This window comes from Lagopus leucura, unplaced genomic scaffold (assembly GCF_019238085.1).
Source record: "Lagopus leucura isolate 7727_CA_CO unplaced genomic scaffold, USGS_WTPT01 Super-Scaffold_73, whole genome shotgun sequence".
Lineage (NCBI taxonomy): Eukaryota > Metazoa > Chordata > Aves > Galliformes > Phasianidae > Lagopus > Lagopus leucura.
In genome coordinates, this window is record NW_024962252.1 from 54271478 (window position 1) to 54299463 (window position 27986).

Consider the following 27986-nt stretch of genomic DNA (forward strand, 5'->3'; position numbering starts at 1 on the left):
AAGTAGTTTATTAACATCTGGAGCTGGGTTCCTGGAGAACTACACTTTAGCTCTACTCAGGCTACTGTGAAGAAAACAAATACATACTATGGTCTCTGTCTACGTTTTTACCAAGGTCCTCCTTGCCTGAAATAGCATGGGAGGCAAACAACGGATTTGCCAAAATACATTTGTTTCACAACCCTTTCACCCAACTGCAGTCAAGATTGCAATGATGTATTTGTAGTTTTATGAACAGTCTCCTTGTGTATCCTCACACTGCATGTGCAAGGTAAAACTGCTTCACTTACCACTTAGTTGTTGCAATATTTAATCCAATAACATAAATTATATCTGTATTTAAGAACTTTTTTGTGCAATACAGTCTAATGGTACATAGAAACAACTGCAGCAAACCAGAAAGAGGCTTGCATTTTTTAACATCACTAACTGAAAAAAGCCAATTTTTAAGGTGTAGCATTACTCAACATGCTCTACTGAGTACAATACACTGACTTTTCGAAGCCAATATTTCTGTATAGAAAAAGAAAGAGCTATTTATCACTGTTTATTTAAAATAAATCACATGGAGGATTCCTCTGGTTGTTCACTGCCAAAACTGTGGCATTTTCATTACAGAGTTTGCAGTGTCAAAAAAAAAAAAAAAAAAAAAAAAAAAGCACAAACCACTAAAAGGGATCCGTATCTGGGTGACACAATCTATGCGCTGATATTGTTTAATTGTTAAAAGAACAAAGATTTTCAATGTACATTTCAGATGTCAGATACTGTAATTGATTTATTAAAGACTGGCTATCCAGTTCTAACACTGTTGTATAATGTTATGTACTTCAGCAAAAAAAAAAAAAAAGAAAAAAAAGAAAAAAGAAAACAAAAAGAACAAACACAGAAAGCTTGATAATTCAGTTTTTTTTTTAATAAAGAAATTTAATAAAAAATTGCCTACATGTAGCATTTTAGAGCATTTTAGAACATTTTGATGAATTGCATTTGTCCTGTAAGATTCTTTTTTTCTTTTTTTTTTTTTTAAGGCTAAATCCAGTCAAAAAATGTTTTTAAGCAAAGTAATATTTTACAAGGTGGTCGGTTAAAGAAGACTTAGCTTCTGGCCTCATTGATTTTGAGTAACTCCTTGAGAACAAGGAGTTTGGAATGTAATATTAAACCAAATTTCAAGGGCTCCTAAATCTGCAGTTCTTACCCAAGCAAAATGCCTACTGAAACTCAACGGGTATCTTTCCTGGGTAGAGAGTCCTGTATTGAGCCCTAAATGAGAGCTAATGCAGCGCAGTTCTCCAATCACTTTTCTGCCATGGTGGTTTTAGTAAGTGTTTGCTTGGCCTTTTTATCCAAAAATGTCCAATTTTAGGATGCATTTTGATGTTTAAAGAGAGAATGACTTGGAACTTAAAAAAACCAACATCGTCATACCTACCATATATGAGACAAATGAGTGTTCACATCCCTCACAAACTGCTAAAGATAAACCATGAGAATGTTTTGAACGCTAGTTAAATATATATATGTATGTATGTTTGTATATATATATATTTAACACTGTCAGCTCTGGTCTTGTACTAATACTTTAGAGGCAAGGTTCTTCTCACTTTCCTAGGACTAAACACAACATACTCCCATTGCTTTTGATGGGTCCAAAAGGTCTTACAGTTGTGTAACTAAGTGGAATCTAGCCCCAGCAAACTTGGCTCCAACCAGCAAGCTACTCCTTGGTGCCAGCTCTTGCTGAAATCGCTGCTACCGAGGCTGCTCTGGCTCTACACAGTAGCTGGTAGGAAACAGGTATTAGTTTATTTCCTGGGGCTTATTTTTTCCTTTATTTTACTACCTCTCTCTCTCTCTCTCTTTTTTTCTCTCTTAATTTATTGAACATGCTTCAAATAGCAAGTTGGGGAATTTTTTAGTCATTCTTTTTACTTGAAACCTGTGTGCTTTTTCTGGATATATAAGAACAATTTAACAAACTGTTTCTTAAACTCATTTGGTTTTGTAATTTATATAGAATTCAGGAGATGATTAAAAGGGCTATTCTCTATTCCCTATGCAACTATTTTAACTGTTGTAGTGTTTGACAGAATGGGATCTAAAAAAAAAAATCTACAAAGTGGAAAACAAATCTGTTTACAGTGGCGTTGCTGACTATCCTACCATATTCAGCACTTTTAAATATTGTTATTTATGAAAAATGTAGTTTAAAATGCAAGACAAAGTATTTATAAATGTTTCTTTTAATAAATAACTGTTTTGTCTGAAAGTGTTATTGTGTTATGACAACTTTATTCATGTTGGTTAGTTACTTACCATTATGAATAAAATATTCAATTATTATACTGATAGAGTAATAGCTATGATGTTTACAAATCCTGAGGGGGGAGAAGTCAGTGAGAAAGGACTGCCTCCTTCTACTGTGAAATACTGTTAGAAGAATGATTTTTTCTGGCTTTTTTTCTTAACTGGAATTTAACTATGGTCCTACACATGTCTAGTATCATTTAATACCAGTTATATTTACTATGATACTAAACATATACAGCATCATATATGTATATACTTACATATTGTAATTTCAAGTTGGTTGGTGTTTGAGGCACAAACATTTGGTTCACACATCTAAACAATGTGTAAGACAAAACTGCATGCAAAAACCTTTACAAATGTAGACTTACATATTCTTAATGTTACTATTTGATGGTGACCTGCTAGTCATAATCTATCTTTATAAGATATTTCACATAGGGTAGAAGTTCTTGTCAGAAAAGACAAGTCATCCTTTCAAGGACATTTTTAAAGCTAACTGTGTGGGCCCTAAAATATTACCTGGATTTCTAGCTAAAGGTTCCAAAACCTGTATTTGGAAACTGTTACATCATTTTGACAAATATTACACCAGTCTTCAGTGTAATACTGCAATGAAATCACGTTCAAAATTTCTTGTCTTAAATCCTCTATTTGGAGGGGTTTATAAACTGAACATAACTTGTATGAAGTTTCTTTCTTGGAGCAAATGCTCATATTAAAATGATTAATAGACATTTCATCTATCAGTTTGGGTTTCCCAAAATTTTATGAAAAAATGAATATAGTCCGAATGGACAACAACTTGTGCCATAACATGATCTCATTGCCTGTCATGCAGTTCTTTGAACACAAAATGTAAAACAGTCAAGCTATTAAACTGATTAATTGTGCATGCAGTGTACAATACACTTTGAAAAACTGCCTAAATACACTTATTCTATAGCCTGGAATAAAATAAGTATGTATTTAACTTGTATTTCAGTTTTTCATGAGAATGTATATAGCACTATGGAATGTGAGTTATGTTTTTTGTCATTTTTGTCTGGTGTTCGAGCTTTTCCATCAAGCAGAGCACAATGCCAAATAGACACAAATAAGCAGAGCATGTGGGTACACTCCTAAGACCCTCAGGTTTTGAAGATACTTGAGTATATGTTGTATTTTGCACACATTCAACTTAGTGATGTGCATCTGAGCTGAAAGTGGTTTGAAATGGCCAGGATAAAATAAAACCACAGAAAACACCAAAAGTATCTAAGTTAGCTTGAAGACACATATGTATGGAAGAGACCTCAGTGTCCGCTGGCCAGACCAGGCAGGGCAGAATGCCCTGGAAATGCGTCCACACTGTCTCAGACTCATCCAAGCATCAGTGGAACCCACAAAACCCTTCACAGCACCACAGAATCAGTGACTCACAGTGAGTTGATAGAAATCACACATTAATTATATCCTGTTTTAAATTAAAAGTATGCAGAAGTGTCTGCTAGGCTGTGATCTAAACCAACAATATACAGTAGACCTTCATCAACGTCATCAAATAAATGGGGTTTGAACTGTCATTTGATGCCAGACTTGCATCAGTAGTGAACACAACAACCATTTGCCTGTGAATAGTATATAAAAGAGGTGAGAAGGCCTTTGTAAGTAGCTGGCTGGTCTTACTGCATTAAGGAGCAAGAAGTTTCCATACTCAAACTATTGCTGCAAAAGCCCTTTATGTGTCTTCCACACATTGCTTTGAATCATGTTTAACTATCAACTCCAAAACACTGCTTTGTTTGTAGAAGCACCCTTTTGGAGCAGCTTGGGATACAGTTGCAGCTGCCCAGCCCTGTTCACCTCCGTCCTGAGCACACATTGCAGAGATGAAACCTCAGTCCTCCTTGCGCATCTCAGACCTCAGGGCTTTGGCAGCAGGTGTGTCTTTTGCAATACAAAAGAACAATGCAGCAGTGGCACCAACGTGAGCTAGAAAAAGGATTACATGAATTGCACTTTTGGGAAACAACTACTCTCATATTATGCCAAGAGTCAGGTTTTGCCCCTTCCTTTATCCATAACCTGTCACTCAGTGGAATTACATCTTTCCCATTTAAAATAGGGACACAATCCACCTGTTACAGCTTGGGGCGCTGCATGGGTGGGTGGCAATCGTTTGCGGTCACTGGGACCCACAATAACCAGGCTGCACTATGCACCACTGCCCAGCTTACTTCCACATTTACTTCAAGTAAGTTAATTCTACACTACTGTCATAACTTTTGTCATAGAGCTTTATTCAAAGTGGTGCATTAACACTCATGACCATGACGATTTATTCATGTACAACGATGCGGTTATTGCTATCCCACCAGGGTAGTTCACTTGTGAAGTATGGTTATGTCCTTCTGTTAAGACACAAACAAGAATGGAAGAATGGCAAAGATGTGACTTTGACATCCGGAACATAAACTACTGCCTAATAAAGTTTTATGCCAGTTGCATATTTTTACAATAACCTATATTATTCTTCAGTATACTTTCCGAGCTCAGCTCAACGCCACCCTGCCCCCACTGCACGCACTGTCAGCGCCGGCCAATCAGAGAGCACCGCCCCCCCTCCACGAGACGAAGAGAACCGAAACCCTTCGTTCGTTTCCGCCACGGGAGCCCCAATGGCTGATATCGGGGCCGAGCCTCTTCGGCAGCTTCCGGAAACCCGGAAGGGAAACAGCCGAGCGCCATCGGTTACCTCCGGCGCGATGGGCTGCCGAAAGAAGAGCTGAGTGCATGGAGCAGTCCTCAGCCGGTATGGGACTATTCTCGCGAGCTCTCTGCGCGGCCCGAAGCTGCCGGGCAATCGCACTGCCTGCCTGCAACTACCAAGCTGTGTCCGGCAGGGGCAGCGCGGCGGCAATACGTCCGCAACAGCCGCGGCGTGGGCTGAGCGCCCGGCCTCGCTTAGACGAACTGTTTGCCATCCCTTCCTTAAGCCGCCTCCTGGAGGCGCGGGTGCAGGGCGAGGCCGGAACGGAGCTGGCGGCGCGGATCCAGCAGCTGCGTGACAAGGAACGGGAGCTGCGAGACACGCGGGAGCTGGCACTACAAGGTGAGGCGCATCGAAAGGCCTGTGTCCGGTCCCGCCTCAGGCCGCCGCGACGGGGAGGGGAGGGCAGAGCAGAGCTCTGCATGGGCGGGGCGTGCTGGAGTCCATGAGGCCTTGTGGGCGGTGCGGGGTGTAATTTGCATAACCCGACGTGATTGGGTGGCCTCCCGGAGGGGGCGGGTGCAGGCGAATGAGTGGCACTGCCGACCTGTAAGGGTATCGGCTGCGCATGCGTGGGATGCGTGCCGTTCCGCGGGGGCGCGCTCGGGGCTGCACAGTAGTGCTAAAAGCTCTCGTTGCTTTGGCTGGAGGAGATGTCAAACGTTGTTCGAAAGGAAAATGTTTTTCCTTTTTTCTCTCCAGTTCATTCTCTTCCGACGTGGAGTGAAAAAAAGAGAAGTGCTTCAGTTGGAAAAGTTATTAGTTGGCCCAAAGTTGTTAGTTTCTGTTATGTGGAAATAGAGTGAAGGATTTTTGTCTCCCTTCTGAACCCTTTCTTTCAACCTGATGTTGATCTTAAGCAAAGTGACCATAAGGGTTTGGTCGGTCACTGTGAGCACTTTTGCAGCTCATCCTTAAAAATACTTCTATGTAATAGGATCATAGAATATGCAAAATTGAAAGGGCCCCATGTGGATCGTATAATTGTCATAGAATAGCCTGGGTTGAAAAGGACCACGATGATCATCTAGTTTCAACCCCCCTGCTATGTGCAGGGTTGCCAACCACCAGACCAGGCTGCCCAGAGCCACATCCAGCCTGGCCTTGAATGCCTCCAGGGATGGGGCATCCCCAACCTCCTTGGGCAACCTGTTCCAGTGCATCACCACCCTCTCTGTAAAAAACTTCCTCCTAATATCTAACCTAAACCTCCCATCTTAGTTTAAAACCATTCCCCCTTTTCCTATCACTGCCCAAGGATCATCGATTCCAACTCTTGGCTCCACACAGGGCCACCTAAAAATCAGACCGTATGTCTCTTAAGTGATTTTAGAGCTTGTTTTACATTTCTATATTAAAATATGCAATTATGCTATGAAATAGGTTTGTTCTTCACAATTACTTAGTGAATATCTGATTCTGTTGGCCTTAATGCTAGACCTTGATCAGACAGTAGTCAGTCTAAAATAAAGAAGTAGATGGATGCAGGTGATCAATTTAATGTGTTTAAGGTATCACAGTTCATCAGCCACTCAGCCATGTGTGCTTCTTGCCAGCTGTAAATAAAGCATACTTTTTATTGAAACCAATTTACACATGCTTTTTTTCTTTTCCTTCCCTTTTTGCAGAAGTGATTTGGAAAAAAATAATCCCCAGATGTTGAATGTGATCTTTAAAGACAACAAAAGTTATTTTAAAATGTAGTTAATTGCTAACATGAATCACAGTACTGAAAAGGTGTGTATTTGCTGTGAGGGTACCTCCCAGACTCAGCTGTGCACAAAGAGATGGTGGCTGGCATCTTTTGTTTTGGTCTTGTGCCATTGACTATGCAGTTCTGTCCTTGTGTTCCACACCCTTTCATTATGTATGTAATTTACTCCTTTTGGAGGGTTTATTTTGTTTTCTTTTGGGCAAATGAGCTGAATTACTACAGGTCAGAGGTGGTTTAAGCTGTATTTTGTTGAAGTCTGAAATTTGATAGTGACCAGAGAGTGGGAGGAAGGGACATCTTAACATATTTAAACAGTAGCACAGGAAAGCAAGTCTAACTGTAAATTATGAGTGTTGATCAGTCAAGTATCATCTTAAAATTACAAGTTCCTCTTATGTGAGAACTCTTGAATATTTATGTCTTTCAGCAGTGTGTTAGAAATTCTGCAGCTGCCTTACAGTAACTTCTTACAGATAGAGTACTTGAAGTTACTGCTACTGATGTGCAATTTTTACACACAGAGTCCTTTTAATGAAATGTTAATCGTGGGACTCTACACTTTGATCCTTGATGTCCCTATCACAGTGAAATACAGGAGGGTGTTCCCCAGGATCCTGGGGTGACTGAGGTTGGAAAGCCCGTCAGGGAATGGCTCAGCCCACTGCCCAGAGCAGTCACACATAGCCCAGGGCCGTGTCCAGTTTGGGTCTGGCTGTCTGCAGGGGTGAGACCCCTGAACATCCCTGGGCAGCCTTCTCCATATTTTGGCCACCATTACAGTAAATTATGTTTTCTTTCTTATGCCGAAGTGGGATTGCTTGTGTTTCAGGTGTAGAAACTTCACTGGAACAATTCTTGTTCCAGTGAACGCTGTTTGTCATTGTTCTAGATTGTAACATTAATCACATGTTCTGACAGATTTGATGTGATTTTGTTTATTTTGTAGAGTAAGTTCTTCAGATGGTTATTTTTCAGAAGGTTTTCTGAGAGTGCCCCTGGTTTAAGTCTGAGGATTAACCATACTCAAATATTCCAGATGAAAGTGAAGATCTGCGGAAACTTGCAGAAAGGGAAATCGTTTCCTGTGAAGAAGAGATCGCTGAACTGAAACGCCAGGTTAGATTGCCTCTGAAAGCTTGTTGATTCCTTGCTATTCCTAAGTTAAGAAAGCCAAGTTGTCCTCTCATTAAATAAGATATGTATGATGAACTCTTCTCCTTTCCCCCCTCCTGACCTCTGCCATCTGTACTCCTCAGCCAGTGTCTGTTACCTAAAGAAAATGGAAAATGCAGACTGCATATAGATAGTCTGTGGCTGAATTTTTTTTGTCAGTTCATCCTGATAGGTGGGTGCTGTAGTTTGTCTCTTCTGGTTGTACCTTTGTGGGTGTTCAGCTTGTTATTGGTTAGGAACTTTCAACTTGCGTGATGTGGTTTTGAAAAAAATAGTGTAATACTATGTAACTGCTTTAGACTGCTACCTTGTATAGGTTCTACATAGTATCTATGGGTATTTGTATCAAATAGTTACCTTTATGTAAACTGCTAACATGTTCCTAATGCTACTGGCAAACTAGAAGCTGGCTGGCTGTTAGTTGAAATAGACTGTAACTCACATTCTTTATTCCTTTGGCAGCAATGGAACAGTCATATTATTATAAATATCTATAAAAAATAGATATTTATTTATTAGTAGATATTTATGATATATGCTAAAAGAAGAAAGGGAAAGCTGAAGTAGAAAGAGACATCACCTAGTACTAGTAAAGAAGGATGATTGAAAATTATTTATAAGTCATACAGAGTTTTAATCAATCCTTCAGAACTATTATATAGTTTTTGGTTCTAATATTCTGGTATATCTTTATCCAACAGATCAATAAAGCCATCTCACCTTTAAATAAATAAAAATAATATAGCTGAATTGGTGTTGAAATGTAATCCAGAGCATCTTCTTAGTTCTGAAGTTGATATTGGTTTAAAGAGGAATCTAATGAGAATGGAGAAGTTTTGTTTTCTTGCAAGAATCATTATATATCCTATGGTGTGCAACTGGTGCAGTGCTTCTAATTGATGAAAAGTTCTATGAAGTTTTGTGGGTCTTGAAATAAATCTTTTGTTTCTGCAAACAGACCCAGGGAGGCTTTTGGCAATGCAGCATCCTCCCCTCCCAGTTCCTGTGTATTAATTCAAGGGTTGTCAAAGCAGATTCTGGAGAGTCTGTGAGTTAATGCAGGAGAATGCAGAGTAGATAAATTATTGCATGGCATTTTATACAATATCAGTTCTGGATTGAAGGGGGAGATCTTAGATGAGTGTTTTTGCATTCACAGATAGTATTGCTTTTGATTCCTTCAGAAGAAACAAACAGTGGTCTTGTCATGGAAGTAACTGCGGGAGTTGGAGGACAAGAAGCGATGCTGTTCACTTCAGAGATATTTGATATGTACCGACGATACGCTGCCTATAAAAAGTGGAAATTTGAAATACTAGAATATTTTCCCAGTGAAATAGGTCAGTATCTTACCAAAAAAAAAAAAAAAAAATAAATATAAAAAAAAAAGGGTATTTTTTTGTAACATTCTACTTTAAGCTGAAAAATTCATTCTTATGCCATATGAATTTCCTGACTACAGGAAACAAATTTCTGGGAAATTATATTTAGAAGCAGAGATTGAATGTCTGGGTACAATTTTCTTCAGCTTCTGTATTTGAGAGTGATATCCCACTTGAGAAGCGCTATTAAAATAATAACATACTAAAAAAAAAATTCTTTCAGTAGTTTCAAAAAAACAGAAATGAAACTAAGGGCTTGCAGATAAGAAATTCAGAAGGTCATGCTGTTATGTTTTAGTTTTATATAACCTGTGTTTGTAAAAAGAAATTGAGGATTGTACAGGGAAAGGAGATGTTTGGATATAGCTCATGTAACAGCTAATGGATACACAAAGTGAGGGAGTTGCTGAAACTTTGAGAGGAGAACTAAAACATATGATCAGCTAAAAAAGCCTTTGAGTAAAATTTAACTTATCAGTTTTTCACCTTATTGATGCTAGTGAAAAGAGGTGCCTTTATAAAAATAAATAGCATAAAATAAAGAGCAACTTGTAGCTGAATGCAAGAAGATTAGAAACTGTTGTATTTGGTGATGGAGCTCTTAAGTTGATTCTCTGCATCTCTGGGAGCAGTGTGTTTACAGAAAGAGAGCATGGTAGGTTTACATAACAAACAGAGGCAGGACATTAATTTACTGATTGTACCAGCTGGTGTGTAAACTTGTTTCACAAAAATCAGGCTGCTGTCTCTACATGACTTTTCTGCACTGACACTTCCATCATTGCTGAAAGCCTCATTATCAAGTTAATTCAGCAGACAAACTACATACAAAAATTAATCAGTTTTCAGGTGATCCAGTACAACAGAGGGAAAGAGAAATAATCATGGAGAGAGTGGAAGCAGAAAAATGTGACTTCATGTCCTTCCAGCAGTCGAAGGTTCAGTGAGCTCAGGTTAACTGCAGTCTGAAATATGATGGTGTGCATGAGTGGTGGTAGGGACCACATTTTGACAGATAGCTAGTCACAGTTCTCAGCAGGCTGGACCTGCTAAGTCCGTGTTGACAGATCTGCAGCCTTGCTGTTACGTATAGTGTGGTAAGTAAAGCCAGTGTATTTTGGTAACCTATATTTTGCTGTGGCAGTAATGTGTATTTTACAGTGGATATGGATTGGTAGTTGGGTGCTCACACATTTTGCATCTAGTACTTGAAACTATTTGTATTTTCATCAGCATCCTTTTTTCTTTTTTATAGCTACAAACAGTTCATAGTTATAATTATGTTTTTATTAACTCTTCTGATAGATAGGTATTGATAAAAAGTAACAAACAACATGAAAAATAATCATTTAAAATTTTTGTTTTAATTGAGGAAAGAAAAACAAGGAAAACAGCTTGCTTGAGAAACGCTGAAGATGTAGTTGGAAGAGCTGGGAAATTACAGGATGTGATCCATCAGAACAGCTAATCTCTCTTCAGTCAGTACTTCACCAGAAACTGAACTAGATTCTGCAATGACAAACTTACTTGCTTTTAAAAGCAAATTGAATCAGCATGGTACAGGTTAGATGAGTATAAACGATATGAGGGAAAGGGAGGAGTTTTCTTTATTTCATACCTGAAGAAGAGGGACTTATGGAAGAAGTCAGCTTTAATAGGGACAGTCCCACTTTACAGCCAGCTGCCAACTTTACATCTCTTCTGTGTCTCTCCTTTAGCAGTTTTGAGGCTGCAGTGCTAATTGGATCAATCTGCTGATTTGGCTTAAAAGCTACCTATTGTTAGTGGATAGTTCAGGCAGATCTGACTCAACTAGCAGCCCTGAGATTACAAGAGAAAGGGAGCTGTGCTTGACTACCTTTTTGGTGAATTCTTAGATAATGAACACAAACCTGCAGAAGTATTCTTTTCAGTGCCTGAAATTGGAAATCAGAGTCATAAATTAATACATATCTACCCATTTTTTTTCTTATTGATGCTTCTTTTTTAATGGGGTTAGATACGTGTCAGAACTACTTTGACTTGCTGAGGACTTGCCTATAGAATGAGATGAATATTTAGAGAAGGAGGATATAAATTTGCAGTAAAATAAAATAGCCTTATTCTTTGTTTGCCTCTTAAATGCATTTCCTCACCATACTCGTTTTTATGACCACACACGCATCCAAAACTTGAGATGCTGGGAGTAAGTTGCAAGGTAGAACCACTGTAGATGGCACAGACACCATATTCCTATACAGTTCCTTAGGTCCAGGGTTTATTAAGAAGCAAGTTAAAGATATACACTGGTATGGCTGGTGATTATATCCCATCCACATTGAATTCTTATAGACTGCATGAGCAAAAAAGAAGGTCCTATACTAAAAGATCAAGCTTCCTCATTTCAAAGAGCTCCAGAATCTAAACACGAAGAGGTTAATAAGGTGAATGTTAAGCACGGCTGCAACTAAGAATTAGTCTGAATCCACTCTTAACTTACATTATGGACACACCAGCAGAAATGACTCTGAGAAATAGCACATTTGAGGTTTAACATGCACAGTAAAGCACAGTCCCATGTGGTATTATTTATCCGCTACTTCTTGCTCTATAGCAGCAGGTGGAAACATAGATATCAAACTTTGTTGCGGTCTGAATATAAGGTGACATAAGGAAACCAACAGAGCTCAAGCTCCTTGTTTGTTGCACCTTGGCTTTACAGAATGGAGAGGACGCTTTTAGTTAGAGGCAAACAATAGGTAGTAGGAGCTAGCGGTGTTTGACAGGCCTAAGTAATGTTTGCAATATTAAAAAAATTTAAAAAATTTTAAAAAATGGATAGAAGGTTTGTTTGAATTTTCTTGGATTTGACTGTGTTTCTTGATAAACCTGAAGTTACTGTGTATTGGTAATAGTGTATCTGAAGTGTAATAGTGTATCTGGATATGACCTAAATAAATACCTGTTTTAAGCTAGTTTCTTGGTCATCTTGTACTAAGCTCCACATTACCACAGTTGCACAATCATTGCTACAGACTTAAAGTCTCCTCAGCATATCACAGATGTAACTGCAGATCAGATAGGCAGACTCTACCTGTTGTAGATGTACTAATGACAGGACAAGTGAGGGAGAAAAGACAGAACGTTAGCTATTGCAATGAACTGCTTATTACATAATTAATTTTGTCTAGAGTGCCATTCAAGTTATTTTTACATCGGATTTGGCTTGGCTTTTTCCTCATGTGCAGAAAATGCTTCTTATATCTTTTTGTTGTTGTGATTTTTTTTTTATTATTTTTGTTTTTTACTATTATTATTTTTTAGTACTTTTACATCTGAAGGAGCAACTATGTTTTAATTCTAGCACTGCAAACACAAATACACAGTTTGCTTAGGTTACGTATATCTTCTTCTACAAGGAGGGTTATTTTGTTTATTTGAATACTGTTTGCATAATAATTAAGATTTCGTGGCGCCTGTTAGAGAGTACTGACTTAAACTGAAGTGTTTGATGCATTTTCTTATTAGTTAAAATACATGCTTTCAAGTCATATTTATCATGATGGTTTTGTCTTACAGAATTGGTTGTAGATAATGACTATAAATCAAGAACTGCTTGTGTTGAGTGATGCATTTGATTGGAAAGTAATATAGATCTCTACAGGTGGGAGTAAAATTTTAGAATTCACAGGGACAAAAATGAGGTGAAAGTAAGGAAAAAAAGGCAATTTCAGCTGATTCTGACAAACCTAACTGTAAAAAGTAATATGTTTCAGTAAAGTTAGGAGGGAGCATTAAATTTCTGTAGAACAAAAACATTTGCAGTAGTAGTGAAAAACCTCGCCTGTGTTCTGGCTGATGACTGACTTCTGTACTGTGCAGTGATATCACATTCTATGTTCTCTTCATCTTTCTTTTTTATAAAGCTGTTACCTTGTCCCCTAACCTAGAGAGTCTAAAATGGTATTTCTGAGAAGTATGTATGTGCCTCTCATTTTCCTGGGCTGTGCTTTTTCATTCAAAGACTTCATACAGCAATATTCTTTCAAGGTTTTCTCATTTTCAGTATCTTCCTTGGCACACCACCTGCTCTGCTGAGAATGGGATCTGGGAACTGATTTGAATTAAAAAAAAACAAAGCAGTTAAAATAATAATAGTAATAATAATGACATTCACTTACAGTGCCATCAGTTCTCTAATCTTTGAAACAGTTCTACTAGCACAGTTGAAAGGATTGCACTCTGGCAAACGAGGAGGAAGAATGCCATCAACTAGTATTGCAACAAACTTTCTGTCTTGATTGTATTGGGTCTTAGTTCGAAAGTTCCAATTCTGAACATTCTGTGCTAACTTTCAGTGTGTTGCTGTCAAACATTTTGCTTAATATGCGGGTAAGGGGGCAGGAACTCTGCTAATTCTGATGGAGTAAAAACTTGAAATGGAAGAACAAACACGAGACGTAAAAGAGAATGGGGAAGAATAATTTAAAAAAAAAAAAAAAAAAACAGATGTCCCACAGTAAGTCCATCCAGTAAGACTTACTGTGATGGTTTTTTTCTGTATCCATTACATGTTGAGGTTCTCAAATACTACTCAAAAGAATTTGATATAGTTACTGGAAGTGGCTCTCAAAGCTTGATCTTTACGTAAACTTACAATTGGTGTCAGTTTTCTGCTATAGTTGAAGTATTGTATGTGTACATGCTCATAAACAACCTTTTATGTATGTATAAAAAATTTAACTGGATTCTGTTAGAAGAACTTGACTGTCCTTTACTTGATATATTGTGTGAGAATGTATGTTTTGGAGTTCTCTTGCATTTTTGATGTAATCCTACTCAAGCATCAAAATGATAAATATGTAGTTTTAAGAAATAAACAACAATGATGCCTCAGTATGCTTGAAATGTAATAACATGTAGCCAATATTGTTTACACTTCTACAACTGTTTTTTATTTGAGGTGGCCTAAGACATGCAGTTGCCAGTATAGCAGGCCTTGATGCTTACAAGTACATGAAATTTGAAGGAGGAGTGCATCGTGTTCAGCGTGTGCCAAAGACAGAAAAACAAGGGCGCATTCACACCAGCACAATGACTGTTGCAATATTACCCCAACCCACTGAGGTAACATTTATTTTTAGTATAACAGGTATTACCATAAGCAATGCTTTTACTTGCCATATTGCTTATACCAAAGTCTTTTCTGTCTGTCTAGTTGTTCTCTCTTAATTATGATTTTGCTTTTTGTTCTGAAAGTTTTAAGTTGTATTTGATTGCTTATTTTTGCCTAAGGGAATAAAATAAGTAATTTCTATATTTCATCATAATTGTTATCTTAAACTCACTGGCAGTTTACTTCACTGTCACTTGAAAATATACTGTAACTGTGCCTTGCATGTTCAGTGGATGCAGTGGCAAAAGACTTATTTAGTTTAGAGAGGACATAGATATTTGTTTTAGCATCCCTCTTACTTATTTTTATAGTATCCTCATTTTCCCCTTCCAAATTGCATAAGTGACAATTCATCCTTAGCAAATTTACTTGGTTTTAAATAACTGGCTAATAATTAAAACTTTGGATGTTCGTCCTAGCAAACTGCCAAAATATTTTATTCCTTCTTCTTGTTCCTAAGCTGTTTCATTACTTCCTCCCAGAGATCACCACCCCATTCCAGAGCCAACAAAGTCAGTATGTTCTCTTTCTTGTGAAACCAATCTAGTCAAGTTCAAATACTGTTTAACTTGTCTGAGGGAGAGTGCAGAACTTTCAGAAGAAGGAGATTAGTGCTCATGGATGGTTATCTTTGATTTCCCTGCTTTTTATAAGTGGATCTGAGCTACCACTCAAACTTTAGGAAAAAAAAATGTGTTTGATCTTGCCTGAATATGTTTTATAAAATAAACCAATTGTGCATATTTGACTTCTTTTCTTTTTGTCTCCCATGACAGATGGAGCTGAAAATCAATCCAAAAGATTTGCGAATAGAAACGAAGAGAGCTAGTGGAGCTGGAGGGCAGCATGTCAATACCACAGACAGTGCTGTTCGGATAGTTCATATTCCAACAGGTGCTTCAGTTTTCCTTACTATAAGAACTACACTGTAAAAATACAGTCATAATTTCCTTTGTACTATGTTATTTGAAAGAACAGTTTCAAACCTGGGTAACTGAAGAGCAAAGTTTTTGTGTTATTTTTGCATGTGCAGAAAATCTCTATAACGTTGTAAAGGCGGTGTCTTGTGCTTACCCTTATTTGTAATAGTTAAGGCCTTAGTAGGTAAGCTGTCAGTTTTTCCATTAAGTGTGACACTCATGAAGTATTAAAATCAATTTATAAAAAAAGTTTTATATTAAGCTTTCAACTAACGGAAAAGAAATTGAAAAACAGAAGTTAAAATCTTAGGATGTACTTTTTCTTGACTGTTCTCTGAAAGAGAGGTTGCTCTTTTTCCTTATTGAGTAAGTAAGTTTTAAGTGTCATCCGTTGCAGAGTCTGCTTAGGTTGCCAGCTTCCATTTGTCTTCTGGCTCCTTTCCTATGGATTGCAGACATAATTACAACACCCATCCCCAGGGCTCAGGTTAGGAAATGTAAGAGGGATAAGATACACCCTCAAGTGCTACCTGATGTCAGCTATCGTATCTTTTATTGCTGTTTCTAAGCTTTTAACCTCCTTTTGAGCAATCCACAACATCTGCCTTTGACTTTCATTGCTTTTTAACTTTTCCTCTTCTCCTCCACAGACATTAGTCAGGCTTTACAGCCTCAGGGTAATCCTGAGTACACTTTATCTTTGCATATCCAGGTTTTTGCCACCCATTTCTTTGCATTTATTGAATACATAAATCCACTCTACACTTGTTGCATCACCTCAGTAAAGTGGAGGGTAAATAGTGAAGATAATAGAATTCTACTTAAGACACAGTGACAAAAAAGTACTCAGATTAGAAAAATTTTGTATTGTTTTGTTTTTTTCCAAATGTGCAGACAAAAAGCAGCAAATGGTCTTAGCTTTTGCTGAAGGCAGTTATTAGGTTTTTTTTAATAAAAATATTAAAATGTATTGCAGTTGTTTTTTGTGTTTATGTGCTAGGAGTAGTGCATGGGGTATTTGTGGGGTTTTTTTTTTTTTTTTTTTTTTTTTTTTTGCATTTCACCTAATCTGAAATTTTCTTATTTATCTTCATAATCTCTCTTGCTTTTCAAGTATTCTTTCAATTTCTGTCATCCCAACTCCATTTACAAGTCTTCACTGTGACCCCAAAAGTTGTTCTCAAAGTTTGCTTTAAGACAACAAAACTTGTATTTCATACATTAATGCTAAGTAATTATGTATCAGTGTACTGTAATCTTACCAGAGTTACTTATAGCATTTCCAAATAGAAACTTAGGTTGTACCATCTTCTTCCTGCGTTTATTTTTCCTGCTCTTTTCTTAGGTTGTTCATTTACTGTCTTAACTTGAATTGTATATTTTTTAGAAGAGACCGTACTTTTTTTTTGTATGTTCTGTATAGCCACTATGTAGTGTACATTCCTGCTGTTTTACTGCTAAATTTCCTAAAACTGTGGTAAAAACAAATATAGATATCTTTAGAAGTTTATCACTTATTTCATTGTTCAATATACCAAAATAAATTTATTTTCTTCTGCCATAAAGCTCAAAACACAACTCAGCCTGCAGTTAGCAGTTCTGTCCCCAAAGTATCATCAGACATGAAGGAGCCTGGACTTTCACCTTCCTTGTCCAAATATACATTTTTTTTCCTCATAATAAAAATCTCTAGAAATTGCAAACTCTTTTTTATATGTTCCAGTTTAGTGTTAATTCTCATTATGTTTTTGGCAGGGGTCACATCTGAATGTCAGCAAGAAAGATCTCAAATTAGAAACAAAGAGAAGGCTATGCAAATGCTTTGTGCTAAACTGTACAACATCAAACTAGAAGAAGAAACCAGAAAGAGAAACAGTGTTCGAAAGATTCAAGTAAGTTTCATTTTGTGAAGATTTAATTCTATATGAGCATACGTTCTTGGGGGTTAACTCCTGTGTTCTTTCACAAGCTTAAGAGCAATTAGTGTGACTACCGATCTAGTCCAAGCACTACATAACAGATACTATGTATTTATAAGAAAGAGAAAAATTTCATTTTAAATGCTTAATCAGTATTTCACTCTTCCTACAAGAAGGCTTTTAATCAGTGTTGTAAACTTGATTCTTCTTGTTTGATAGATTGGAACTAAAGGAAGATCAGAGAAGATCAGAACATACAACTTTCCACAGGACCGGATTACTGACCACAGGATAAGCAGATCAGTGCATCATACAGAGTGCTTCATGTTAGGGGAAGAAATGCTAGATGAAATGATACAAACTCTGAAGGAATACGCTGATTATGAATCTTTAATGGAAATTATTTCAGAACATGAAAAATGAATCTTGCACTTTGTCAAGCCATGTCTACAGGTAGAGATACTCGCCTGCAAAAGAACTCCTTGGAGCACTATTCAGACAACAGAACTGCTTTTCAGATAATGAAAGCTGGTTTCCTCATGGCTGATAAACAGTATTCTTACTTGTTGAGTAAAACACCTTGTTGCTGCTGCAGTGTGCTTAAAGTAAATTTGACTGGGCCAGATGTAACTGCAGTTTTTAACTTCTCCACTGAGAAGATACTGATACACCACTCTCAAAAGGTATGCATTAAAAATGAGTTTTTTCTAGTTCCAAGTCTTGTTCAAACAATAATTTCAATGTCACCACAGTGTCAAATAGCTTAGTCAAGATAACAAAAAAAGAAATCCTATTTTGTTTAGTAATACAAAGAAAGTGATAAATGAACACACTACTAATCTGCAGATTTGTTAATGACTTATACGTGGTATGGGAGAGGGAGTTCTTGTAAATCAAGCAGAAGGAATTGTATAGGAAGATTCCTTGTTCCAGCAAGAGTTCTAGAAGAAAAGTCACTAGTTTTGTGAATTCTTTTTAAAAAGAATGTTTCTGTTCTTGTGTCAGAACAAAAAAAAAACAACAACAACAAAATAGGGTGGCTGTCTTGAAGGCTGATACAATTTCAGTCTCTATTTCTATACAGTTTATTGTTTTTAATTGGATCTGCACTTTTTTTCCCTCTCAAGTTTACATAATATGAGTGACTGCTCACTGTTTTAAACTGTTCAGTTTAACAGCGTCTTAAAACATTTGTTCAAAGCATAAGAACTGCCTTTTTCATGTACTAACATAGGTACAAATTCCTATCTGAGGTTAAATAAGACTGCATTTTACAATCTTAAGTATTTGTGATAATACAAAACTCCATGCTACGTTAGCCCATCATTCATTGTAGATATGTGTGTATACACACACAGAATGTATTCAAAGTACCAGTAAATAAGAAGTGAGAACCTAAGCAAAATATGACCTTGAATACAGTTGTTTACTTTGAGACTTATTAGCATAAGAAATTAGAGTAAGAAAGAAGTAAATGCAGGAGTTTGCTACAGTTAGCTTATAGAAACATGGCTAAGCATGCTATATAAAATTTAACAAGGAATGAAAAACCAAAACTGATCATTATCAGTTTATCATATCAAAGAATAGCTTAAGTTGGAGGGGACCTTAAAGATTGTCTAGCTCCAACCCCCTGCCATGGCAGTGTTGACAGCCACTAGACCAGGCTGCCCAAGGTCCCATCCCACCTGGCCTTGAACCCCTCCAAAGATGGAGCATCCAGAACCTCTCTGGGCAACCCATTCCAGCTTGTCACCATCCTCTGAGTAAAAAAACTTCTTCCTAACATCTAACCTAAATGAACCTTCATTTAGTTTAAAGCCATTCCTTCTTGTCCTATCACTATCAGACCATATAAAATGTCAGTCCATGTCCTGCTTGTAAGCTTTCTTCAAGTACTGGAAAGCCATAGTAAGATCTTCCCAAGCCTACTCCAAGCTAAACAAGCTCAACTCCCTTGACCTTTCTTCGTTAGAGAGGTGCTCCAGCCCTTTGTTTGTCTTCATGGCCTCCTCTGGACCTGCTCTGACAGCTCCACATCCCTACTGTGCTCCACAGTACTCCAGATGGAGCCTTACAAAGGCAGAGTAGAGGGAGACAATCACTGCTCTTTGCCTGCTGGCCATCCCTCTTTTGATGCAGCTGCCTTTCCAAGCTCCAAGAGCACACTGCTGTCTCATGTACAGCTTTTTGTCCATCAGAATCCCCAAATCCTCCACTGAGCTGCTTTTGAGTTTGTCTCCCAGTCTGTTCTCATATCTGGGATTGCCTCAACCCAAGCAAAACAACTTGCACTTGGCTTTGTTGAACCTCATCAGATTCTTGAGTGCCTGCTTTTTTTGCTTGTCCAAGTCCCTCTGGATGGTGTCCCTCCCTTCTATTGTTTGAACTGTGCCACTCAGCATGCTATCATCAGTGAACTTGCTGAGAGTACACTCAATCCCACTGTGTTGTTCATTTCATTTTAAGATTGCAGTTTGAATGGATGTATTTCAGAAACAAGTATCGACTCTATCAGCTTTGTTTTCTAGCAAACGTAGCATGGTAAGAAAGACCAAGTTCCAAATATTTAAATTAAAGGGGTTGTATATATTACCTTAAGATGTTGACGTGCCTGTGTATGTTAGGTGAGGTACACATTTCCTGTTGATAAGTGTGAAACCTTACCTATGTCTAGATTTACCAGCAGATCTGCTGGTACACTCTTTGTATTTAAAATATTTAGAGATTGATGGGATCAGCATCTAAGACTGAAGTCTTTATTCCTACCACATCAGTGCTGCAAACGGAGCCATTACTGCACTCTTCCTGATTTAAAGCCAGGTTCTATTCTACCAGATGATGAAAGGAGTGTGAGATTCCTTCTCTCTTAGCGTTGTATTTTTCTAGGTGCATAAGGGACATCAGCCTGGCTTAGCTCTGGGACTAATGCATGAACCCCATGAATGTTAGTTAAGGTCTTTGCCACCATAAGGTTTCCTTTCATATCCCGTGTGGGGCCTTGTTGGTCCAGCCCTGCCAGGCCCACAATCTCCCTGCTTTTTTCTGTCTCCTAAGCAGATTCTGTGTGCTTCATTGCTTGGCCAGGGGCTAGCGTGAGAAAAGTCAGGAAACCAGGGACCCTGTGATTCTGGCAGGCAGCTGACTGGCATCTAAAAATGAACACACCTGAGTGCTGTACAGGGTGTGCTTATAACATAGTGTAGGGATCTGTCTGGTCTGCCAGTACAGACTTTATGCCATAAAGGTTTGAAGTCTCTTTTATGTGCTGTATTAGTTTTAATGCAAGATTTGTATGTAGGTTGCTCCGAAAGTTATGCCTCCTGTTTATTTCCAGGGCAACTACGACAGATGCAAAGTACACAATGACAATATTTGATAGAGCAAATTCTGAACTACAAACAGTTTTTCAACATAGTCACCGCCATTAACTGTGCACATTTGGCAGCAGCAAACAGAAGCTGCATTTGTAAAGGTCATCAGCAGAGGTTGACCCGCTGTTGCCGCTGCTGAAACATACCACTCAACCCTCACTGTGCTCACATCCACTGGTTGATGGCTATCAATGTTCAGCAAGCATCATTGAATGTCAATGGGTGCTATTTTTTTCTGGGTGCCATGGAGGCATTATTTGAGGAGTAGCCCCAATAGTCTCACTGCACGTGTGGCCTTCCTGAACTGTGAGATGGAACTGTAAGGGTGGTGGGGTACCTTCTTACTTCCAGTCTGTTCTCAGAATGCCAACAACTACTAGTGCCCATTATACTTAAAAAGAAATCCTCCTCCCTGTGTCAGCGGTGGGGAAGAGAGGTGATGAGGTATGCAGTCCATGCAACACGTTCTTCCCTGGAACTCTTGTTCACTGATGATGAATTCATACCGCATGCATGCAGAGAGATGCTGTGACTGTCCCATACACATCCACTTGAAAATGAATGGAGATGGAGGAAAGCGGCAGTAGCATTCAGACGCGTCACAACATCGCTGTAGCGACTCATTCTTTTAAACAAGCAGTAGGAGACCCTCCACGCGGGCAAGGCGGGGGAGGAGCGCAGCAGCGCCCGGAAGCAGGGTCTACTCGCACAGACAGGGCGATACGCGGCTCCCGCGCTGCCGGGACCGAGGGGCGAGCGCGGCCGGGCGGGAGATGCTCGCGGCCACACCTCCGCGGAGCGCGCGCGCGCCACCGCCCGACCACTCTTCTCTCTCCCCGCCTGCCGAGGAGGGAAAATGGGAAGGCGGCCAGCTCCGCTCGCCGCGCCTCGGATTGGCCCCCGCCTCCTGCCCTCCTCCCCATTGGCCGCTTGGCCGGAACCGGCGGCGTCCGATTGGCTGGCGCTCTTTTGGTACCAAATTCAAAGTTTTTAAAAGTACCCGGCAAGGGCGGTCGCGCACTTTCAGCTTGCGGGACGCGGCGGCTGCAGCGCTGCAGGTGAGCGCCGGCTGCGCCGCGCCGTGCGGGGATGCTCGGGGCGGGGTGGCGCCGGACTCGGAGCTGCACGGGGAGTTCTGCGGTGCGAACTCCTGGGCAGCGAGGACGGATGGGGAGGTGGGGTGGGGAGCACCGGCCGAAATGCGCGGGGATGAGTCAGGGGCACTGGGAATGGGGGTTCTTGAGCCTTGCCTGCTCTCTCCCTACCGACGGCGCTGCGATGGGATAGCGATGAATGGAAACCACGGGACGCTCCGGTCCTTCTGCCGCGCCGCATGCAGGACGCTGCCTGCCCCAAGCCCGCCTCTCTGGGACCGGGCTCTGTCGTGCGGCGGGGCGCCCATCCCAGCGGCGGGCAGCGCCCGCTTCTGTCTCCCTTCCGCCCGCGGGGCCGCGCCGTCGATGGGAGGCATCCGCCGCCGCCTCGTTACCACCATCTGGGGGGGAAAGCAACCGGTTAGGGGAAAGCGCGGTTCCCTGCCCCCGGGTCTTGACCCCAGCCGAACGGGAGCCGCTTGCTGACAGCGCGGGCTGTGGGCCCGGCGCTGGGGTTCCGGTACTCGCTGTGGGGGAAGGGGTGAGGGAGCCGCGTATCCTGCCTCTGGCTTTAGTTGTACAAAGGCAGAGGTGGATTCGTTCCATATTTCCTCGGCACGTAGGTACGGAGGAGTGAGCTTTTCTCCAAAGTGCATTGAAGGAGCTCCATGTTCTTTATAGTTTTTGTCAATCTGTTGAAATTACCTGAATTCCCTAAATTAAACATCAGCTCGGATGGAGGAGCCTGTCTTTCATAACAATTCCGAAGCATAAGGGAAATGCTTTCCCCGCAGGTTTGGGCAGCAGTGCTGGCTCCCCGTGCCCATCCCCCCGCAGTCTCGGCACGGAAGAGCCCCGCACTTGGCGGGCGGGAGGGAACGGGCAGCGCGGGCCCCATTTCCTCCAGCACTCACCAGTCCCCGCGCCTCTGCCTCTCACCCGCCAAAACCACGCCTGTAACCTTACTTCACCTTGAGCACTACTACTGCCCCCACGCCTCCACGTGGTCTGGCTCATTTCTGCTGTGCCCTTCGCCCCCTTCCCTTCCCAAAATTGCGTGGTGCCTGCCTGCATCAGTAGCATTGCCTCTGGCCTTGGGGTGCCCGTCTTTTGGGCAGCCCTGGGCTGGCTCTGCTCCTTACTGGGCCACTGTGCTGTCTCTTATGGCCTTCAGAGCCACTGCTACCAAGGAGCAAGTGCCTCCATCATATCATTGCGCAATGGCAGGAATGGGAGACACTGGTGTGTAAAACCAGTGGAATGATGGCAGGGTAAATCATTCTCTGTCACTGTTCCCTCGTTCTACCTATATTGCAGCATCAAGCTCTAGCTTTGAGTGGTTGATCAAGCTTTTAGTTCCACTCATTGTATGTGCTTTAGGCTCTAGAGGGTTAGTTGCATTTAAGCTAAATTCACTCTTCCCAGAGACGGCAACAGAAAGACTTTGTGATGCAGTTTAGGATGTGCACTAATATGTTCCCTTTTGTTACCTGCAGAATACAAACAGAGCAATGAAATCGAACCTTAATCACTCTTTCAAAATGAAATGCGATTTCAATCAAACGGCTCTTCATGGTGGGTTCACACCTGTAAAATCTGCAGAGAAAACAAAACCAGAGGAACCCTGTCCTTTGAAATCTGGGGAAAAGCTTTACAGAAGCTGTGATGAAGAGCATCAGAAAATACTGAGTGAACTGTACCATGCAGCCTCCAGAAATCTAGATCCTGAAGATGAAGGAAAGCCTGTACATAACAAAGAAAACAAACACGTAACCCAAAGATTTGATGAAGGGGTCTATGAAATGGAGGCACTGGAAAATAGTAAACTTAATGAGGACAGTGGTTATTCCTCTATGTTAAGTAGCCAATACAGTGATGCAACAGAACAAGAGGACAGCCTGCCCTTGTCTGGAAATCTCTGTAGCACACCACAGCACTGCCTGGAGAAGAATGAGTTCCAAGTACAGTTGTCCAAGAAGACTTTGTTACCTGTAAGCCATTATGAAGAAATGATTTGCTCAACTTTGAAAAAAAGTGGTAAAAGAAATCTCAAATCTTGGACTGATTTTGACAGAATTGTTTTCAGGGAACATTTTGAACTTCGTAATTTAATTGGAAAGAAAATGGGATTAGATAGAATAGACGTTCTTGCTGAACTCTTCCAAAAGAACCTGAAGCATATATTAGCAAGCATCTTAAGACATCTTGGTGAGATGGACTTAATAAAGTAAGTATATCAATCTTGGTATTTCATTGGGAAAGTAAACTACCTATTCTCACATAACACATGTATTGTCTGGCAAAGTTACAGAGATTAGTGTGAGAGTTATTAAAAGTACTTGGAAGACAATGCAGTCAGTCATTAGCCACAGCAAGCATGGGTTCGTTCGCAAAGGGAGCCTGGGGGACTTAAAGGCAGCTCAAGTGCTTAAAGTAGGGAGACCGATGTTTTATACAGCCTGATAGTGACAGGACAAAGGGAAATGGCTTTAAGCTAAAAGAGGGGAGGTTGAGCCTAGTGCTTGGAAGACATTTTGTATTCAGAGGGCAGTGAGGCCCTGGCACAGGCTGCATGGAGAGATGGTGGGTGTCCCGTCCCTGGAGTCCTTCAAGGTCAGATTGGATGGGACTCCAGGCAGCGTGATCCAGTGGATGGCAGTCCTGCCCATGGCAGAGGGATTGAAACTAGATTATCTTTAAGATCCCTTCCATTTCATTAATTCAAGAATTGTTGTATTTGTAGACAGTATGTCTTCCTAGAAAGACAAGACAATTATTGTTGACGTTTCCCATTTTTGTATGGAAAAAATAAATGTATGGATAGTTATCCCTGCTATTAAATAATGAGTTTTCCAGCTTTCTTAGAAGGTAATTGATATGTTTGTATTGTCATTACAGTTTTGCCAAAGTCAGCGCAACATGGAAGAAGATTTTGCAAGAAGATAAATGGGGTTTCCAAATGTATAGTAAAGCTTTGGATAACCTTTCTGTAAGTTTCTGCACTTATAGGATATTTTAAACATAAAACAGTGGTGTGTCTTTGTTATTCCAGGAATCTTCCCAGACTTAAGCAATCAAAGAGATTCTTAGATTGGAAAGAGTTTCACTGGTGTGCTGGAGTTTGTTAGGATGTTAGGCTGTTAGGATGCCCTGTTATCTCACGTATTGATGGTCACTTCTCTTGTAGTGTATAAACTGTTTTTGCAGCCCAAGGGGTATTGGCTGAGAAAATTGCCCCAAGAGATGTGAATGTTCTTCCACAAGTCCTGTTTAGAGAAGGAAGGAGTGTCGGTTCCAGCACCACTCACTAGGAGCCTCCATAGAGGCTTGCTACTTCAGCATCCCCACTGATTCAGGAAAGAGGGACTCAGAGATGCTCATTTTCAAGCAACAGTCTGAAGTGGTCAACCACACATAACAAAAACAAACAAACATTTTTCCACTACTTTGAGCTACTATCATTGTATATTTTTTGGATGAAACAATAGATACAAGACCTAGTTATGGAACTATACAGAGATATATCTATCACTCTACCAAGGCAGAACTCTTCCAGAACACCAGAAGCATTTTGTGTTTTTCCCTGAGAGGTGAAAAGATAGTAAAACAAGGCTTGGTGTCTGCCACAGAATGAGGTAGTCAACTACGCTGAGCTTTTGGTAGTATTTATTGACGCCAGCCTGTTGTAGAGGAACAGTTGGATACCTCTGATAGAAACATTCATCCCACAAAGCTTCATTTTCCCCCTACCATTGTACCTTTTTCTTTTTTTTTTTTTTTTAAAAAAAAATAGCAACAAATAGAAATGCAAACAAAATCAGAAGAAGGGAGGAGTTTACTTTTCAGAAAGAAAATGTAAAAGCATTCCCGTTCTCTGCAAATATGTGGAAATATTGCTTTGTGCTTTAAAACACTGCAGTACCTAAATTGAATTTTCTGCTTAAATATTTATGATGTATTAATAAGAAAGTAAACTCTAAAGTTTTTGATTTCTATTAAATGAAAAGTTGATTTATAGCCTATAAACAGTTACCAGATACGTCTCTTAAATGTTTCTTTTGTTTTCTCTTTGTTAGAGTGGCACTAAGACGTCAGAACATGCTGCAACAAGGGAGTACGTTCTCTACCGAGCGGCTTTAGCTTCAGTTCAGAAAGCAACCCCACCAAACAGCCTGAGTAAAAAAGGCAACAGGTCCAAAGCGTCTAAAAATTACAGCAGGCTCATGGAGTTCTCTGAGGTAACTGGGGGTTTTTGTTCAACTTGTAAAACATCTCTAACTTGAAGTGCTTGTAACTGCCCTGTTCCTGTATGTATTCAAGGCCAGGCTGGATGTGGCTCTGGGAAGCCTGATCTGGTGGTTGGTGGCCCTGTCTGTAGCAAGGGGGTTGAAACTAGATGATCATGATCCTTTCCAACCCAGGCCGTGCTATGACTGTAAGCTGCCCAATTTTGCTTTGTGAACCTATTTAAAGACAGTAACAGGAACAAAATGGAGAACATTAATACACTGGAATGTTTTACATCACTTTTTTCCTCCCTGTAATTAGTATCATCAAAATGGCTCAATGGTTTGGTTTTTGTTTTTTTTTTTTTTGGCTTCAGTATTGGCCTCCATTGGTCATAACAAGTGTAGTCATTTCCTTTTATTTCCCATGGGTTTATAATGAATCACGTTTTCAAATTATGCAATCCAAGACAATCTGTCAATTTTACTTCAATTCCAGTGGGCAATTTCTTGTTTCAAATATTAAGCAACCAGTTCATTTTTTGAAAAGTGAAATGAATACTTTCAGTAGGATTCAGAATTTTTTTTTCTTTTTGAAGTTAGCTAAAAATCACTATTCTCAGATGAGGTTTGGAGGTTTCAGAACTTGGATTTGGGCTGCTTTTCTTAGAGCTTTGCATTTAGTCTTACTGTCCTTCAAGCTGAAATAATGAAAATCTGCATACTTCTCATGCTGTCCAAAGTACCTGAAGACTGTCCAGTCTCCCATGAAAATCTGGTGCAACCAGAATTAAACTTAGTATGTGTGTAATTTCTTTCTCTAGAGTGAGAGCAATCATGATTTATTTTGTGGCACATTAATGATGTCGGGGAATGTTTGCAGTGTGTGTTTACCCTCCGTTTATGACTATGTATTTCTTCCATTAGGCAGCCAAGACCTTGAAAAACACTGAAAGCTTCAAAGTCTGCAATCGCTGTGGCTCACCTGCAAAGTACGACTCCTATCTGCAAAGAGCAATGTGCAATCGTGAAAGTTGTGGCTTTGACTTCTGTACAAAATGCATGTGCAGCTACCACAGCTCCAGTGACTGTATGACTGGCAAACCAGTGAAATCAAGCTTTAAGCTGGGAACCCTCCCTGGGACTAAGAAAAGCAAGCAGAATCTGCGTCGATTGTGATCCATCCTGACATATATATTGTCAGATGTGCCACAAAGGGTTTTTAGGACATTAATCCTTCCATGAAGAAAACCAAACCAAAACATGCTTTCTGCTATTGTGCTATTTGTTAAAAAAAAAAAAAAAAAAGGTTAATTTTATGATTCCCTTGTGCTATTTGGTCATTTCTGCATTCCTAGGAGTTTTCAGAAATAACTATTTTGAAGTGTCTTAATTTCAAATTTAAAAGAAAACTCTGGATGTGGGTTCTAATAACATTTTAAATATTGTCCCTGATGACTTCTGTCCTCAGTGTTTGAAGACTTCCAAACTTCCTCACCAAAGTACTGAATTTAAAAAAAATGGTTTTGGCAAGTTATCTTCCTAGCCCAGTATGAGCCATTCTTGAATTGTTAACAGGAGGAAGCCTAAACTGTGTTTTATTTAAATACTTACTCTTGTTCTTCCAGATTTTTAACAACACTTCTAGTGAAAATGTCAGATGAGGTGAGTGAAGTCTCTTTTAAAATAAAATTGTGTAGGACTCGAAATTTTATTAGTTTTTCAAGGTTTTCCCTGAGTTTTAAACTGTGAATGTTAATAATACCATATTCTTTGATGGCTTGCATTACTTGAATCTTAAGTTTTCTTTTCCTTCCTTCATTCAGGATCTACAGATGTTTTGTTAGAAATGTGGTGAAACACTTTATTATCTTTTTTTATTTTTGAAAAAAAAAAAAAAAAAAGGGAAGTACTGTGTCTTGGCAATACTGCTAAAAAAATACTGCCAGTTTATTTCAAAATAA

General features: G+C 39.7%; 2 protein-coding genes across 4 annotated transcripts; both read left to right on the forward strand.

The window, feature by feature from the left end:
• Positions 1-4968: 4968 nt before the first annotated feature.
• On the forward strand, positions 4969-17868 carry MTRF1L (mitochondrial translation release factor 1 like). Of its 2 annotated transcripts, XM_042883722.1 has the most exons (7): positions 4969-5407; positions 7816-7895; positions 9112-9292; positions 14277-14440; positions 15266-15383; positions 17165-17301; positions 17548-17868. In XM_042883722.1, exons 1-7 carry the CDS (start codon positions 5089-5091, stop codon positions 17749-17751), a joined length of 1203 nt encoding a protein of 400 aa, XP_042739656.1. In that variant the 5' UTR covers positions 4969-5088; the 3' UTR covers positions 17752-17868. The 2 variants fall into 2 exon arrangements, with proteins under 2 accessions (XP_042739656.1, XP_042739664.1); XM_042883730.1 differs by lacking the exon at positions 4969-5407 and having other exon boundaries at positions 7811-7895; positions 9137-9292.
• FBXO5 (F-box protein 5) lies at positions 17772-27985 on the forward strand. Of its 2 annotated transcripts, none has more exons than XM_042883702.1 (5): positions 17772-18011; positions 23293-24023; positions 24695-24785; positions 25873-26034; positions 26950-27985. In XM_042883702.1, the coding sequence occupies exons 1-5, from the start codon at positions 17772-17774 to the stop codon at positions 27199-27201; spliced, it is 1476 nt and encodes a 491-aa protein (XP_042739636.1). In that variant the 3' UTR covers positions 27202-27985. The 2 variants fall into 2 exon arrangements, with proteins under 2 accessions (XP_042739636.1, XP_042739644.1); XM_042883710.1 differs by lacking the exon at positions 17772-18011 and adding an exon at positions 21741-21760.
• The last annotated feature ends 1 nt before the right edge of the window (position 27986 follows it).

Bases quoted from the DNA above. Each gene is read 5' to 3' on its own strand.
- FBXO5 (XM_042883702.1), top strand. From the start codon at position 17,772: ATGTCTACAGGTAGAGATACTCGCCTGCAAAAGAACTCCTTGGAGCAC. The intron at 18,012-23,292 runs GTATGCATTAAA...TGTTACCTGCAG, and splicing joins TGATACACCACTCTCAAAAG to AATACAAACAGAGCAATGAA. The intron at 24,024-24,694 runs GTAAGTATATCA...TTGTCATTACAG, and splicing joins GGTGAGATGGACTTAATAAA to TTTTGCCAAAGTCAGCGCAA.
- MTRF1L (XM_042883722.1), top strand. From the start codon at position 5,089: ATGGAGCAGTCCTCAGCCGGTATGGGACTATTCTCGCGAGCTCTCTGC. The intron at 5,408-7,815 runs GTGAGGCGCATC...CAAATATTCCAG, and splicing joins GCGGGAGCTGGCACTACAAG to ATGAAAGTGAAGATCTGCGG. The intron at 7,896-9,111 runs GTTAGATTGCCT...TTGCATTCACAG, and splicing joins TCGCTGAACTGAAACGCCAG to ATAGTATTGCTTTTGATTCC.